General features: G+C 42.5%; 1 protein-coding gene across 1 annotated transcript; it reads left to right on the forward strand.

Moving 5' to 3' along the window:
• The first annotated feature begins 15,708 nt into the window (after positions 1-15,708).
• LOC124215658 (guanine nucleotide-binding protein subunit beta-like protein 1) lies at positions 15,709-17,844 on the forward strand. Its single transcript, XM_046619317.2, has 4 exons — positions 15,709-16,320; positions 16,502-16,680; positions 16,781-17,114; positions 17,257-17,844. Exons 1-4 carry the CDS (start codon positions 16,174-16,176, stop codon positions 17,560-17,562), a joined length of 966 nt encoding a protein of 321 aa, XP_046475273.1. The 5' UTR covers positions 15,709-16,173; the 3' UTR covers positions 17,563-17,844.
• The last annotated feature ends 20 nt before the right edge of the window (positions 17,845-17,864 follow it).

The following is a 17,864-nucleotide window of genomic DNA, read 5'->3' on the forward strand; positions in this document are numbered from 1 at the left end:
GCTTTCCCCTTTCGTCTTTAGTACCGATATACCAGAATTTTCCAGTTCTTACGACTCGTCGAACATCGCCTGACGGGAAATCGTGCCTTCTGGAGCTAAAGATATATTATCGATTTTTAAGCCGGGGGCTAATTAAACATCCCCGCACGCAGAGTCGATTCTCTATCGATCGATAAAAATATCATTATCTTATATTGCGCGAGCTTTGCTCACCTTCGGCTTACTTACGTCACTAGATTTCTACGCAGGTAATTGCAGCTTACCATCTACGGTAAGCGTACCAAATTGCAAATTGGGAATTTCTCGATGGTTGAAACCAGTTGCTACATAGGGTTAGATGGTGCAAATTAATTTTTTTGGCCATTTCGGAACCGAGCATCAAACAGATAGAACCAAAAAAGGTCAGCGATTGGGACAGGGTCGATATGTAACCGGTACGCTTGCCTTAAACCTCTCGCGTAATGTCGCGATGAGATAAATTCGAAGCCAGGTAAATGCTGATCCCGACATTCTCTCTTGGTCTCTTCTTTTAGTTACAGTTTCAAAGCTTTCATACATCCGCAGCTCTGTGACAGTGGCACGATTATGGTTTGTTATTGCCCCGCAGTTAGTCAGCCAGCAACGCGTCGGTGACTAACCGAGTGACACAAACCGGGTTGCACTTGAAGTCGCGGTATCGGATTACCTCCTCCCTCCTCGCAACGAGCAATTGCTGATTCTCTCATATCGTAGAGCAGACCAGCCGATTGTATGTTTCATCGTTTATAATCCTCTGCGAATTGATTGAGCATGCTGGAACAGGAGGGGAATGACCAACTCGTTTGATATTACGTATGCTTATACCTATATCGGGATTCTTGTTGTTCTGACTCACTAAAACGTTTCGTTATGCATACGGCTGTGCGATACACTTTGTAGCGCCGCTTAAACTCGTGTTAAAGTAAAATCACGGTTCCTGGTAATACGGCTATGACGATGGATGACGCGGAGGATTGACGTGGGATCTTCCACTCTGAACGTTAATTTCTAGTTTGAGGTACCATTTCGTTCTTGTCATTGGGATCGCAACGCCACATTTCAAACACCATCTACCGGTGCTGTGCGATCAATCGGTTTTTCGATTCATTGTTTTTCCGATTAATCGATTAAACGACGATTTTGGCTAGTCGTTTTTCCAATTAATCGATTAGTCGACGGTTTCGATTAATCGTATTTTCGGTTAAAGACGGAAAAATTTATATAGTCGCACAATTCTCCCATAAAAAGAATCTTAAAGAGACTGTCTTAAACCCTGATAATTAACATAAAAAAAAATCCATCCGTTGGCTGTCTGGTTGGTTGGTTACTGTCAAAAAAAGCTCGCGAGTTCCGGGAAATTCCTGGTATCGGTTAGATAAAGCACCTGTGAACGACCATTTGTAACCGCTTGGGACATACACACACACACACCGATTTAAAGAGCGATAAGGAGGGAGGAGAGCCAAATAAACGACACGATATTTCGAACGTATGCACGTGTCGTGTGTATGTACGCAGACTTGCACTATTAGCAATCCAATTAACGCAAAACGTTAGAGATATGCGAATGCTGGTATCTGTAGCACGATATTAGCGGGCTGCTAAAAGCTTGCGTTGCATGTCACATGTACGTATGTATGCATGCACGTACGTGTGTCTGCGCGTGTGTCGTACCTGCATAAATGAAAGGGCGAAAGGCCGCCAGCCTCGATGGACTAAATATAAACATTACCTACCCACCTTACTCCGACCGTTGGATAATACCTATGGTTTTCGAATGTCGCGCGTGTCATGACGCGTATGTCTAAAACCGAGTAGGCGGAGTATAAGGGGTAGGTGGGTACCGGGATTTCTGAGAACTCGTGCCGACTGACCTTATTACATTATTTCATTCATTACCATTTCCCATTTCGCACCGTCGCACGATTTAAACCCTCTTGTAAACTTCTGTCGATAATACTCGCTTCAAACGGAACTCGCATCCGAGGGCAGAAAAAATAATTCAAGCGAAAGCGGAACCCTGTCCCTTTCCGTTCGAATTTATTCGCGAATCGATACGGTACGGATGGAGAAGAAGAGGTAAACGACACGACGAGGAGAGACGGTATATGCTTTTCAAACAAACGAGACAGGCCTCGCGGTATTTTTACGAGGATAATCACTGAAACGAGATTGCATGTAATTCCTCTCGACGTGACAAGCCAGCTAAACAATTACGTGTCAACGAATTGTTCGTCCGAGTTCCTCGCATACCTGATCACACGCGGTGTCTCGAGTCTACGAAGCTGATGCAACGACTGCCTACCTACGAATCCAGTATTGGTTTTTCGAGCTGACGCGGTCCTTCCTGCAATCGTGTATTTCGTCCAAATGAACGGAAAGGAAGGAAGTGGACGAGCGGAGGTAGGGATGGAGATGGATCGTGTCCGATTGCAGGAGCCGGGTAGCTGCCGTGGATTCCCTCGTGGGGAACGACTCGCAACTGACATGTGGAAGCGGCCAATTTTTACGGGTACGTACACCTGCCTGTACCCATCCTCGTACCTACTTCGCGAACAAACGATGCCACGGATTTGCGCTCCGGAAATAACCTCGGGGCTTAAACTCACACTCGGCCACGTTTTTCCTTATTCCGGCAGATCCGTCACCCGGCTCCCTCCGCCATCTGGTTTTTGAATCTTTCTTTTTTTCTCTCCGAATCGTACGTTACGCGCGAAAGAAAGTCGCGTTGTTTCCCGGATCAGTGTCGTTCATCGGATACTTTCGGTATTCTTTTCGTTTTCACTCTTCATCGCCGTTGGTGATGTAAGAGAAGTATCGGTTTCGGTCGAACGTTACGTCCTCCGGACTTCGTATTCCTTTCCCATAGTCTTACAGTCACTTTACACCCTGCATACTCTCCTCATTTTCACCGAGTCAGCAAGTTCATCTCTGAACTGCAACTAGCGAGTCTTCTACCTTCTCTGAACCCGTCACTCCCATCCCAGCTTTCTCGCGATTTACTCGTAATTACATCTTTTCATCCCCATCCAAGCCCTTTCCCCAAGACGACTTCTGATAAACTATAAGTGCAAAAGAATTGATAAAAAAATGTTTAAAAATTAATATTATTCGCACTTATTCTATTTTCGTACGGACCTTCTCGTATCAAACCCCAAACGTAGTCACCCATCACGCTCACATTATACTGCAGATGATAACGTTAATAACGATAAAGTAAAAATATCAACGTAAAATAGAGAAAAAAGAAACTTTATAAGTAATAAATACAGGGTTTCGGTTATCACTCGATGTGTAGAATCGAAATTTATTTATCTCGATAGAAACTCGAGAGAAATTTTTCATTTATTTTTTGTTAACCTGTGCAATTTAACAAATACTCAATGCACGACTATCGCGTAATAAAGTCGATCATCGGTAAAGACATTTCGGCCAACGACAACCTCCTTGAGAAATCTTTATCAATATCCTCGACACTCTCGCATCCTTTGACGTATCCGGTGGCTGGCTCACCCAGGTGCAGCCGACGCCTTGAGCAAGGACATCGATCGGCCATAGGCGTTACACACGCGCCTTATACGCGCAGGTACACACGACGATGGCAGTGTCAGTGTGCCAAAGGATTTGCCGAACTCAAAAGGGACGATGACGACCGGAAATTGGAAGAAGTTGGTTCGGATATTAAAGGTGAAGGAAATAAAATCGTATAAATATAAATAATATACGCTCACTTTACCAAGATGTGTTTAGAAGAATGACGTGGACTCGCGATGTTCTTTCCTTTTTATAAATCCATCCCGCTCCAATCGTTTCACCGTCAATTACATCGCCTAAAGCGATATGTCAGTTCTACTAACCGCAGTGGGTACGCAATATCAAACGATCGGAGCGAAACTTCGGACTTTGATATGTGGCGGTGAATGCAACAGTTATTTCCTCTTTTTTTTTTTACCCACTTTCCTTTCATCCTCGCATCAACCATTGACGCACGGTGTTGCTCGCCGTTGAGCGCGCTTGTAGTCGATGCATGTACGGATATTCACTGGACTCTGGATTATGTATGGCATGTAGATGCGTGATACGTGTGTGTGTGTGTGTGTGTGTGTGCGTATAATGCAAAGTGGTTAACGACGATGTGCGGAATAATTCATCGAGCCTCACATCGTGCATGTGTGACACAGGTAGGGGTCCTTAGGGACGGTCGCGTATCAAGCTGCTCCTCCTCCTTTCGACGGTGTAACGCCGCTAAAACCTTCTATAAAATAACGGAATAATTTCGCTTCGTCGATACTTTGTCCCGCATACCCAGGTGTGAAACATCTGGTACACGTACGTACCTATACGCAAATCGCCTTCTCTTTGGAAAATATCGAGGAGATGATACTCTTATCCAATTGTAAGTCTTACTCGTGCAGTCGATTTAATGACGATCAATTTGCTGCACCCCTCTTTAGCAGCGGAGACTGCACGACGTGTTTATTTATCTTTTTTTCCATTTTCATAAATAAATTGCAAAACGATGGGGAAGAAAAGTGAGAGAGAATGCCGATCGGTCAGGTTACACAGCGGTAGCTCTTTCCAGGGTGGCGTAACACCGGATCGACGGCAGGCCGCAGAGGCGTAACGGGTAACCTGAACGGGGTCGAAGCGGGTATCCGCTGCACGGCGCCGGGCATCAGGGATCGACGAGGGACAAGCGGCAAGAACCTCGGGAGCCAAGAGCCAAGAGGCGAGAAACAACGGTCAAGGGAACACGCCGCCGCCACCACCACCACCACCACCACCACCACCACCGGCACCGCGAAGGGGGAAGGTTGGAAACACCTCGCCAGTGGAGGTTCCACAGGTTGCAGCCACCCGATCGATAAGCAAACCAAACCGTCCTATCTCTCTCTCTCTCTCTCTCTCTCTCTCTCTCTCCTTCTCCCTCTCCTGCCATCCCCTTCCCCGTCTCTCTCCTCGCGTCTCTTCTCCTCTCCTTCGTTGGGCCCCGGCTATCCATGACCCCACCTGTCCACTTCCACCCGCCTGGCTCTGACCTTCACGCACGTCACCAGGTGTGAGGCAGCGAGACGCGGGTATAACGCCCTGCGACCAAATCCCCGAATTTCACCACTCAGCCCCATGGGGCGGTTTCACTCGGCTCTGATTCTCTTCCTCCTCTTCTCCCGATGTACCTCGGAAGAACTGAAAACTTGGGATTTTTATCCTAACAGCAAACCTGCAAGGCAACGCGTTCGCCGATTCGCATCGAAGGCAACATTTAACAACATGACAGTTTCAATGATTCTCTGACGATAAGGAAACTAACGTCGCTTGAAATGGTGGAAATGAATTATTGATATCGCGTGTCTAATGGTATAAGGACGTATGTGCGAAAAAGGCGAATTTAGTCGTGAAAGGGCGTGTAATTTTTTTTTTTTTTCTTTCTTATTTATCGCGGCTTTTGCTACGTAAGCACTCAAAAGGCGTATCTACTCTAAAATTAGTCGAAAAAATAAATAAAGGTAACAGGCCTAATTTTTAGTGGATACGCCCTTTCGGCACTAAAATATATTTTTATTCATCACATTTGTCAATGGTATAAGGTCACATTTGCCATTTTTCTGTTTTTTTCGCAAATGAAGCCCACCCTCCAAATCAACTTCAGATAATTAAAAAACAATTGCCTATATTTTTCAGATTTTTACCTCAACTCTAAGAATAAGATCGTTCGCTTTGTGATCGAAAATTCTTGTGCGAACAACATGGGAAAAACATTTTTTCTCATTATATATATTTTATCGTAAGAGTAACAATGCTTCAAAAAATCTGTACCTCACTGCGAGATTTTAGTGGGCATTGGTGCTTCTATCTGAAAAAAATATACATCATCCTACCGGGCATTCTAGGCACACGCGTCCTTATACCATTACAAACGCGATACACCGAATCTTATTGTTAGATAGTAACAACGTTTAAAGTCTACGCAAGTGAATCGTAAGATTTCTAGTCTCTCGAGCGTGAGCTGAATATCATTTTGACAGATGAATAGGTATCTGACGAACCTATTATACCTCTTGTCGGAAATTGATTACGGATGCAAAGCTTCGCGTTACTGAAACCAACCGTCGACGATTAGATGAAGCAAGTTTCGCACTCTCGGAGCAAGTGTGGATCTAGAGGTTAACCTGCAGCCCGATTGAAACTTCCTTTGAAAACATTCGAAATTCGTAGAGAAAATATCCCGCAGGAAGTCGTTGCTAAATCGAGAGTTCTTCAAATCTGGTAATCAACACAAAGACCGAACTGTGCGGTGAAAGCTACTTGACGCTGAAGGTACCAGTGCTTTTGCGATTAATCGATCAATTAATCGATCGTCTTACCGATTAATCAATTAATCAAAGCCGTCCCATAATAATTCTGCGGGTCAATTATTTACTCGTATCTGACCGACGTAAACAGAATCTGAGTCAGGACTCACATATGTATACGGAATTCGTTTACGTGGGTCAGATACGAGTACAGTTCGAAATAGAGTCCCTACAAGACAGAGTCCCGTTAATCGCTTCCACCTTGGTCGCCATCTTCCTGCGAACCGAAATTTTGAGAAGTTTTAAACACGTTATAAGTAGCTAAAAACGCTGATGTTAAACGACGAGCATATTACAATATTAGCTTATAATATGTTCAGTCATCAACATCAAAGTCTCTGCATACTTACGTGTGCTTGAAACTTGCCACAATTTCGGCTCGTCGGAAAATGGCGGCCAAGATGGAGGCGATTGGCCGGACTACGTATCGTAGGGGCTCTAGTTCGAACGTGGTAAACGAGCTGCGAATCGCGTACCGATTGACCTGCAGAGTTATTAGGAGAGAACTTGGACGAACCGATTGGTCGAAAAAGCGATTAATCGGTTAATCGATTGATTGATTGGAAAGCGGACAAAATTCGAGATGGTGAACGAAAATGAACCAAGAACGTGTAATTCCGGTTTTTCGACTTACAATTAGGTAAACTGCATATGCCGCCGCCGCCTTCGCTGCGTGGGCCGGAATGACAATGTTGAAACGGCTGGTTATGTACGGGGCGGAAAATGGGCCACCGGGTGAAGGTCGTCGGCATGGTTGCCCGGGAGGCAGCCACCCTGTAATACCCAAGGGCTTTCGCAGGGTTGGACCACGGGTAGGTGTATCACCTTATACCTTACCTCGGTGGAAAACAAGTTGTCGGGGGCTCGGCTGGGCAATCCGTCCGCATCTTCGGCCACGACTTACCGGCCTCTTTTTATCTCATCTTCCTTTTCCTTCATCCCTTTAGCCCGAAGTTCGCCTCTACAGCCGCCCTCTACCTCCCCCTTGGCTCCGCCGCGATGTCTCTTTTTCTCCTTAGCGACGACAACCCGGATGACCCGGGCGAAGAAGCTTAGCCGGGACCCTGCACCGCTGATTCAATTCAACGCCCGTTTCATCCCCGAGGACAAAAAAAAAAAAAAAAAACAAAAGAAAAAATAATCACCCGACCATCCAACGTCCGGGATGATTTTTTTTAAATTTAGTTACCAACAGGTCCTCGGGGATATAAATTTTTATACATACAAATACGAGCTCTTCTCTTTTCAACCGTCTTCGTATTATATGTGACGAACTGGTACTTGCAATTATCAAATACTACGTACTTGAAAGCGAGAGGTAATTCGAAAAGTTAAAATTCTCAAGATTCTCGCTATGTTGGGATGTGTGAGGAAAAATTTGCGAAATTATATATTGTGAGTTTGGTAAAACAGGTCTCTCGCTCCCTTTCTCTCGCTCTCCTCTCTCTCCATCTCTTTCTCTCTCTCTCTACACGTTGACTGAGAAAAAAAAACCAAACAATCAGCGGTAGGTGTGACTACAATTTGTACCAATTCTCCCCGTGCAATGTATTTCATTTCATCCCCGGAGCGATGCACGCCCTACGCTCACGTTTTTCACCAAATAAATCCTCGCGCTTGACATACAACCGAGGATATTATTATAAACGTACGAGATATATATATATATATATTGATTGTATTACTTTACCTTTTCATTTCTCTCTACCGAGATTTCAAAGTGTTTTTACCCTCACGATAGTTAAAATTTCAATCCTATTATCGTAAGACAACCCAGTTATTTTTTATTTTTATTTTTATTAAATTTATTTCACACACTTCTTCGTACAGTAAAATCATCGGACGGTATTTTATTTGACAAGTGTATTATGAACAGTTTCGAAATTTGTCTAACAAAACAACGAGTTCAACCGTATGGAATTGTTTAAGTTTGTTTCAAATGTCTTCGCCATAACTTCCGCCGACTGCGAACGAGCAATTGAATTAGGTTTACGAACTGCACACAGTGAAAATAATATATCCATTACAAGCACAGAGACGTACGTCTAATCATCGATTGTCAGGGATGTCAGTTGTATTCCTCTGTACGCTCTGTTGATCCTTTGAATCGTGCGGCTTCCGTTCATCCATTCATCCATCAATCCATCCCTCGCTCGCTTATCGTTTCCCTTTCCCATCACTGTTTCCAATTACAGGACTGAGTCTATTACTGCGTTACATAATTTCCACCGCACAATATCCAGCTTATGTTAGAAAAGGGCGAGGGTTAGGTATACTGCTGAAGCGGGATATGTGTAATAAGCCCCTTACGCGGCGTTGTCATTTTTTTATCACAAATTTCAGAGAAAAAAGTGACGCAACGATTCGGAAAATTCAACGTTGCGCACGCAACTGATCGTTTCTCGTTCATTCCGTGATGTCATTTCGATTGCGAATTACTTTTTCATCGCTACGACTCTTGCTTTTCAGTTTTCTTTTTGTCTTTTTCAATTTCCTTTCTTTTCCTTTGCAATATAGAGACTGGAACGCGTCACCCAACCGCGAACGAGGCAAAAGGATAATTACGCGAAGGGGCGGGGGTGCAGGGAAAGGGCAATTATGAACCGCCGAGCACGACACACCCTCGAGACTGCTGCATGCACCCGTTGTATTAATCATATCTTTTTTAAAAATCGGCCGCTCGTTATAATTTATACACGTATATGTATACTCCTACGTCTCCGTGTATTATAAGCTATTTTATCCAGGGTATGCATGACGTATCGTAGCGCGGGTCTAATGGCGTAAGGTCGTAACCACCAGAAACGCGATCTTAGTGGCAGAAGGGCGGATAATTTGTTTATTTTTTATATATATATATATTTTTTTTTGTTTTTTTGTGATTCTTTTTTACCATTCGCTCTCAAAATGGCCAAAACGTATGATTCAATTAAAACCAAGCGTTTGAGAATATACAGGGAAAAGGTTGTAGGATAGGCAGACACAACTTTTTTCCGTTAATCGTACGTGACAAAAAAAAAAATATATCAAACAGTTACAGCAGTTTTTTGTTTTACTTTTGCAAACGCTTTGAAAACCATTGAGACGAGTACGTCGATTTTCTGAGTGTCGATTATCCGAATCGTCAATTATCAAAATGATAGGAATAACATTAGTAATTTTTGTCGGTTACGCCCTTATGCAATTATCGTAGTAGACCATTTTTTCGATTTTTATCAGGACCAATAAGTCGTATCTACCAGCACATGCGACCCTTTGCTCCTAGTTGAAATTTTATTCAATTTCAACGTTCCTGACCATATTTTTATGTATTAAGCCTAGATACGATCAACAAAAAAAAAAAAGGAAAGAAAAGTATAAGCCCTTTTCCCTTTTTTCAACAGCGAAAGGTGGTAAGATAGCGCTTACGACCTTACGCCATTGGACACGCAAGAGTATACGTGTTAAAAGCAATACAATTTTCGAGAACAGTAATTAATTTTCGTTTTTTCATCATGGTATATTATATAAATTATGTATCTTTCTTTCAACAAAAACACGGACAGTCAAGTTTTAATACAGTGTTTAGTAAACGGAGAAGCAACGGAACAGGGCTTTCTCGAATTCTGGGATAATTATTTTGTACAACGATACGACAGCTGCAATTATACAATGTGCGTATTGTGATTTATAAAACGGCCGTTAATTCAAAAATTGACCGAGAATACGCGGTGCGGGTAATATTATCACGCGTTAACTTCTCTCAAAATGTTTTCTCTTTCATTATATATTGCGCCTCAGCCCCAGCCGTCAAAGATTTGGTACGACGAAAGAAAAACGTAAAAGAAAATGAGTAAATAAAAATAAACTAAAATCACAACAACGCGAAAGCTTTGCGAGGATGATGAGGTGAAAGCATGAAAATGTAATCCGTTTACCCGTCGGAGGATATATACGGTTTTCTTTCATCCATTTTTTTTCCCCCTTCTCTTTTGGTGGAAAAAGTACGTACATGTACGTACAGGCTAGAATAGCGAAAGTATTTTAAAAATCCCTGTCACATCCCTCGCACGCAACAATTTTCTCATTTTACCGTTCACAGCATCTTTGTGTATTATATACAAATTTTCAGGATTCGTTCCTACCGTTATAAGCAAAAACTCTGCCACATTTCAAATCGGTCTCTCAATTTATACCAAAGTCATGCAAAACGAAATAACTGATTATAAAAACTACGCGTACCTTACGTTTAAGACTTTCGGAGCTTTGAGGCACGTGTTCCAATTGACGCAGAGGCTTGAAACTTGGCACAAATTTTCTTTGAATGGTTTGGAACAGATCTGAGAGGCGCCGTCGAAATGAAAATTTTTCCAACCCCCAACTAAGGACCACCCTAAATTGTGTAAATGTTTAACGTACGCACGTGTGCGAGTCTACCCGCCAGCCGCAGGTTTTACCGTTCAAAAATCTCATTTCCCAACTCCTCGCTCTCTGCTCTAACGTCATCCCTTTACGCTGTAAGAGCATCGGTGAAAATCCACTTATGCATACACACGTGAATACGCCATAGCGAAGATGTTATTACAGCTGTGCGTTGCAGTACGACGCATGGGAGATGAATTTTTGACGCGTCTCACGGCGAAGTTCCGATGAAAATTTCAATCCTTTGTTATTTACACTCAATTATTCAATATTCCACGGACGATGCGGGGGGCGAGGCATAAATACGCTATGTATTATATACCTTATACAAGAAATTGGAAGAAGAAAAACTTTACCGTTCAACTATTACGGACTGTTACATCTACGGTATATACCTATAATAATATTTGCGAATTGCGTGGGATATTTATGGAAAATGTTGGTATACAATTGTAGTCAGAAATAGAGAACCTCCCCTTCCCGTCCCCGCCAGAGTTTCGGGAGGGTCGCGAAAACGAGGCTCGGTGGAAAACACGCGAGAATGACGTCAGTCGTAGGGTTCGAAAGTTTTCCTCTTTTCCTCATCTACCCATATACGACAGTCGTTGTTGCTGTTGTTATTATTAATAACGCAATAATCAAGTAGTGACAATAATCAACACGATCGCGAACCCGTTTTGTGTCTCTGACACGATTATAAAATTCGTCGACTTTTTTTTTCCAACAACTTTGTCACGTCACGTGCACCTTATACGTATTATATCCAAGTACGATTTGATTTGTTCCTCTAATTTTTATTTTTCATACACTTACGCTTCTACCGTTTTATCATTTTTCCTGGTAATTATTTAAGCCGAGCAGGAATGTTGAGGTCGTGCCTCAGGCTCGTTAATTTAACCTTTCCTCCCTCCCTTTACTCCGTATAACAACTACATATACATAAACGTGCCGTTTTACTTACTGTATTGTACCGTTATACCGTCAAAGCAGAACGAGTGAAACGACCGTCGTCGGTGCTTCTTTCCTTATTTTTCCGTTGTTCGGTAAGCGGAAAGAGTAAACATTTTTTTTTTTTTTTTCTTCTTCATCACCATTCATATTTGTCATTTTCGTTTCTCGTTTCGGTTTTCATTTTTCTCCCCACGACCGACTCGACTCGACGAGAAAAATAAAAAATAAACATAACAGGAAAATCATTATTAACTTACGATATTGATATGAGTATGAGGAATTCCACGCGAATCCAACCAACGTCTGACCCTTGCCATTTTTTATATTTTTTCAAAGATATTTATTTTTCACCAATTGTTCCAATTCCGACACCGTACCCCGAGGTTCTTCCGATTTTTTATTCAACCGGCTAATTATTTATAAATATTGAGAGTCTTGTAAAAAATCTATTTCTCAAAATCACTCAGAGTATTTATAAATAATTGAGCGGTTGAAAAAAAAATTGTGAAAAAATTCAGGCTACTGTTTCACAGTTGTGACAATTGCATAAAAAATTTTAATCGATAACAGAAACGGCGAGGATCAGACGTTCCTCGGATTCGCACGGAATCCCCCATACGTATTAATTTTTTATTCTTCTCAGGTCCCATCCTACGTGTATAATTGCGTTATTTTTCGTTCAACTTTACTCGCAATTTAGAACTTGACGCGTCGAAGATCTCTCGACAATTCGAAAGAAAAATATGGAATCACAAGTTGTTATAACGCGTGGCCGAGCACGCGCCGTCGGAGTTGATAACACGCGGCGTATTTAACGAGCAGCCAGCAAGTAGACCGAGTCGACGCACGGTCAGCCCCGTTAGCTTCCTCTTATCACGTAAAGGCGTCGAGGGTGCCACCGAGGCTGGTGCTACGCGCTCTGCGCTTCGGTAAATCTGTCGCGGTCCAGGTTGCAGAAATTATACACCACCGGGGGACGTGCGCGAATTTACACTCACCCTATTCTCCTCTCACCCTCGAATACGTCATCGTTAACCGTCATTAGCCACTACTTCGTCCTTAGACTGACCTCGAAACGAGCAACCATATACATATATATATGTGTATACATGTATACCCTCGTTTCACGCGGCAAGCGGCAGGGATATATGTGTATCGTTGCAATCATTTTCTTCCCCATTTTCGCGATATCCTTAACAATAAAAAAAACAACAACAACAACGATACCGTATCGGTTTCGAGTTGTTCTTATTATACACCCAGGTTTTGCGTTGCGAAGAGAAAGAAGAAAACACGTATATTACTCGATTCGATATTCAAAAATTGTATATGCATGTACAGTAAATGCGTTACAAGGTGATAAATTATCGAAGAAGAAAACCTCCGGAGAACCTTCTCCATTATCCATGGTACATGTGTATACGATTGTGTGTACGTATATACTTATGCATGTATATAAGGTCTGTGTTACTGCACTGTGTGCGGGAACGTATATTTATGTAAGTGTGTGCGTATAGCCTTACAAATGGACCGCGAAGAAGAGGATATCACCATTCAACTCTAGGTCTTCGTACACCTGCAGAGCGGTTGTGCGCACGGCGTCGGATGATTAAGATAATTGATGACGCGCGTCATTATAGGCCCCGCTGGCCCGTGGACAAACATATTAATAACCACCCCCGCGGGGCGTCGCGACGCGCCGGGAGCGATGCTGTACCTGGTGTGTGTGCGTTTATATACGTATACATGTATACATATGTATATATAGGCGCACCTACGCAGGTATACCGAACCGCAAGCATTATGCGATATGCGTTGCCCGATGCCTGCGTGGGTGGCACGGAGGCGAGGACGCGAGGAAGATGGGGTTTTCCTAAACCTGAAAGATGGAGCCTGCTCGGTGCGAGGGCGAATTGTAGATGAGGGGGATTAAGGTGGCCGAGGGGGGGGAGATATAAAACCTAATTCTCTTATCTATTTTTCACAATTTTTATGCCAATGCTATATCCCGACCACGTCGCCCACCCGCTTTCTTCCTTGGCTTTATACTCTCTGAAGCTTTACGGGTATTTCCCTGTATACCGCGAGAATTCCATGTAATATATACGTTATAACAATAATGACTAAAGTAATTTTAGAGCTCCGCGTCTCAGGTCTTTTCGTTACAGTTGCAGCACTTTTGTCTATCCGTATGCGTTATAGTACCGAAGAAACGACATACATGTATACCTGTATATACTTAATCCACAATGAAAAATGAGTTTGGGTATATAAATTATATGCACACACAGAGTGTTTCGCAAGACAAGAATTGCGTGGTGAAGAAAATGGCCAGCTGCAAGTTTTATAGTGCGTAGCAGATGGTGGTTATTTATCTAGGCTTCTATGTTTTACTTTATTTCCCACTGTTTTTATTTATTTTCTTTTCTTTTTTTTTCATGGCACTTTGATCGTTGAACAAGAAATACAGCAATGATAATACATAAGCTTTTGAAAATTCGTTGGCGAAAATGGCATCCGAGAGACAATACAATAATATATTATGTGTAGTACTTCATATTTGGGTATGTATACGTATACATATAAGCGGGTAAAACTCTGCAGTCACGCGAGAAGTTTTCTCCTTCATTTCCATACGTATGTACGTATTATGCGTAGGATTATATACATATTGCGTAGTTTTCCGCGATTCGTTGCAAAAAGATTCGAGAACCGAGAATAGAGGTACTTTATAATGCTTACGAGACGCCTCTTCTACACAGCCGAAAATATATTCTTCGTTTGTGCCGCGGATGCAAGGTGTACCTACGTTTAAAAGAGATTTTTCTCTTCATTGTTTGAAATTTGTTTATACATTTTGTGCTGCTTGTAAGAAGCTTGCAATTCAGCGAGGTAAGAATTTAGTTGCGATAAATTGAAAGAAACATCTATATTTTTCATTTTTCGTACAAATTTCATTCACCTTTCATCAAATCAATATCACATGGTGCGATTCCTATTTTTCCTTTGATTCGTTGTACGTATTCGTATTGCCTTATTTCCTCAGGAAATTCGGCTCTTTCCTTTCCTCAATGGTCTAAAATCATACCTATTTTTAGGAGTTTTATTTAAAGAAAATGAAAACACTTGGAGCAATTTGAGTCTGAGGGCTTCATTGTTTATAGTTTCAAGAACATTTTAAAATTTTTTCATTGAAATTAATAACAAAATGGCGGTATGGCGCACATAAGTAACGAACGACTCCGAACTCGAGGGCTTTTGAGGTGGCGCATTCTAACAGATGGAAAGAACTTTTTCAGTTAAAAATCCCCTTTCGGGTTGCAGCTCGTAGTCCAAATGTTGAAATTTTTTTTTTCTCAAACACACAACTAAGGACAAATATTTATTCAAAAAATTTGCATAAAAAAATTTCAGGATTGAAATTCAAAAATCTAGCAGCCACAAGCTCGAATCAATAGACAAGTTTTAAAGTTTGTGTCAAAATTTCGAGTCAATCGGATAGAAAATGAACTTGCGTCACCGGATTGAAAACGTGGTCGTTCGCTACTTATACGCCCCATGCCGCCATTTTGTTATTAATTTCAATAAAAAATTTCTGTAATGTTCTCTTGAAACTATAAATAATAAAGTCATAAAATTCAAATTGCTCCAAATATTTTCGTTTTCTTTATAAACAAAAAAAACTCTCAAAAGTAGGTATCGTTTTAGAGCGTCGAAGTTGCGACCCCTCCTTCCCCCCCCCAATAAATTTTTTGTTATCAAAAAATCTTATTGGATCGCGTGTCAAACGGCTCCGCCGACAAAGAAGCTACCGGACTGCTATCACGGCTTCTCACACGACCCCGGATCCAAACGTGGGACTCCGGCAAGCCTCCCGCTGCCTTTGTAAAATACTGATCGGCGGGTGTCGGGTCGTTGAGCGCCATCTGTCGATGTAATCGAGTACCACTCGGAGATCTGGTAGATAGAGGAGAGCCCAGCTGATCGCAGTTAAATGGCGTTTTGTAAATAGAAGACGGGAGGTCCTGCCGACGCGTCCATTACATCAAAAATAAAGAAGGACAACGGGGGAACGAAAACGGACGCAAAAAACAGGAAAAAATGGTTTGACAGTATTTCGAGTTGAAAAATTTGTGTTTATGTTACTCCCGGTTTATTCCTTGACAATTATACTTACGAACACCCGGCCTCCTCTCATCAATTATTGCGATCAACATGAACTGTTGACGAGTTTTCGATACAGCAGCTATTATTTCAACTCACGCACACCACGCATCCGTCAAGTCAACAACGGCGACGTCGAGTGCCTCCCGTCTTCTAAAATCACCTATTTCCACGACGCGCATTTCAACCAACCGTCCCCTCAATCCTTTGACGACACGTAGCTCTTTGGCTTTGTCGCAACGCAAACCCTCAACGCGGATCCGTCGCCTCCTCTGCGCCCTCTTCGATGGCCATTCTACCTCCGGACCCAGTTTTCCTTCTGCGGGGACCCGACACCGGACCCGTCCACTGTCTCCTCTTTCGGGTATCGCCCTACGTCGAGCATCTCTACGCCGGTGCCGAGTCCGGAACCGTACACATCTGGGATCTCAGGGTAACATTGTCGCCTTACTCACCTTTTGTTTGGACAATCGTCTCTTCTTTTTTGTTTTTTTCTACTCTCCGACATTCATCATTGCCGATGTTTTCACACTTGCCGCCAAGTGGCAAGACGAAACACTTGAATCTATCGCGTTACATCTTTTTTTTTATATACAATGTTGGACCGCTTACAGAAAAGCAGAGAAACGTCGAGGCTAGTTGTCGGACCCGAGCCATGTCTGGCTCTTCGCTCTATTCTCGACGAAACTCTGGTTACGCAAGGGAAGAATGGGACTTACAAAGTATGGAAGGCCGATGGTTCTAATTGGATCCATGAGGAGACTTTGGATAGCGGGCATATTAGCTTTTGCCGGTATTTGTTAATTGATTAGCTTCGTTTTTTATTGTTGAACAAAAAAGTCCCCAAGATGCAAAATAATGTGCTTTGTTTGTATTCCAATTTTATTTGGCAGGTGTCAAACGCTCTCGTCGGATCAAATATTAATACCTCTTGAAAATTCTGTGATTGGTGCTCTCTCTCTGAAGACCTTGGATGTAGCGTACAAGCTCGATCCTCATCAAGTTTCTTCTCCGAAAGCACTAGGCGAAGTGATGTCCTTCAAGCCTCTCGATGTTCAGGGAAAAAAATTAGTTATCGTCGCCTATGAAAGTGGACAGATAGCCGTGTGGGATTTGAACGCGAGAAACATTCTCAGCTGGTTTTCTATCGAAGAATGTCCACTCACCGTGGATTTCGACGTTAACCTAATGCGAGGAATAGTCGGTAGCGTTACCGACAAATTACAGGTAGACAAGAAATGGGGATGTTGAAAAGAATTGTAGCTTTAGCAGTAGCTTGCCAAATGAAAATTTTTTGTTGACCAGGGATCAGAGTTCACTCGTTCCGTATCAATGTCAACAAGTAATAATTCTCCCTTCCTCGTAACAGGCTTTTAATTTAACCAAGGCTCACACTATGAGTCTGAAATCAACAATTCCACTGAAGAACGCTGGAACCTCGGTAGCAGTTATAAGGCCGGATACAAAGGTGTTTGCAGCTGGTGGATGGGACGGCCGTCTGAGAATCTTCTCGTTCAAAACGTTGCGGCCCCTCGCGGTGCTGGATCAGCACAAAACGTCGGTCCACGACATCGCATATTCGGACTGTAAAGTCGAGGCATGGGGTAGTAAATGCCTCATGGCTGCGGCCGGGAAAGACGGCGCTGTGTCTCTCTGGGATCTCTATAACAATTGAAGGAAATTCGCCTGTATAATTTGCGAGTGTAATTGTTTCTATACAATTAAAATAATGAACGAAAAAGGAAAGAATATAGTTTTTCTTGAAGAATGTTTAGATATCACGGCAAAGGCATGACTGCATCGTTAATATCGAACTACTGACGACTATTTGAATATCTCGACAAAATACCTCCAATAATCCTAAGTACCTAATTGATGAAAGTTGTGAAGAGAGGAAAAAATTCAAAATTTATATTATCAATGCGATTTTTTCGAAAAATATATTAATCTTTCCTGATGGCATGTGTTTTCAATTTT

Source organism: Neodiprion pinetum, chromosome 3 (assembly GCF_021155775.2).
Source record: "Neodiprion pinetum isolate iyNeoPine1 chromosome 3, iyNeoPine1.2, whole genome shotgun sequence".
NCBI classification, from domain to species: domain Eukaryota; kingdom Metazoa; phylum Arthropoda; class Insecta; order Hymenoptera; family Diprionidae; genus Neodiprion; species Neodiprion pinetum.

Excerpts from the sequence above, each read along its gene's own strand:
- LOC124215658 (XM_046619317.2), top strand. The coding sequence starts at position 16,174 with ATGGCCATTCTACCTCCGGACCCAGTTTTCCTTCTGCGGGGACCCGAC. Across the intron at positions 16,321-16,501 it reads TACACATCTGGGATCTCAGG|AAAAGCAGAGAAACGTCGAG; the intron begins GTAACATTGTCG and ends GACCGCTTACAG. Across the intron at positions 17,115-17,256 it reads GCGTTACCGACAAATTACAG|GCTTTTAATTTAACCAAGGC; the intron begins GTAGACAAGAAA and ends TCCTCGTAACAG.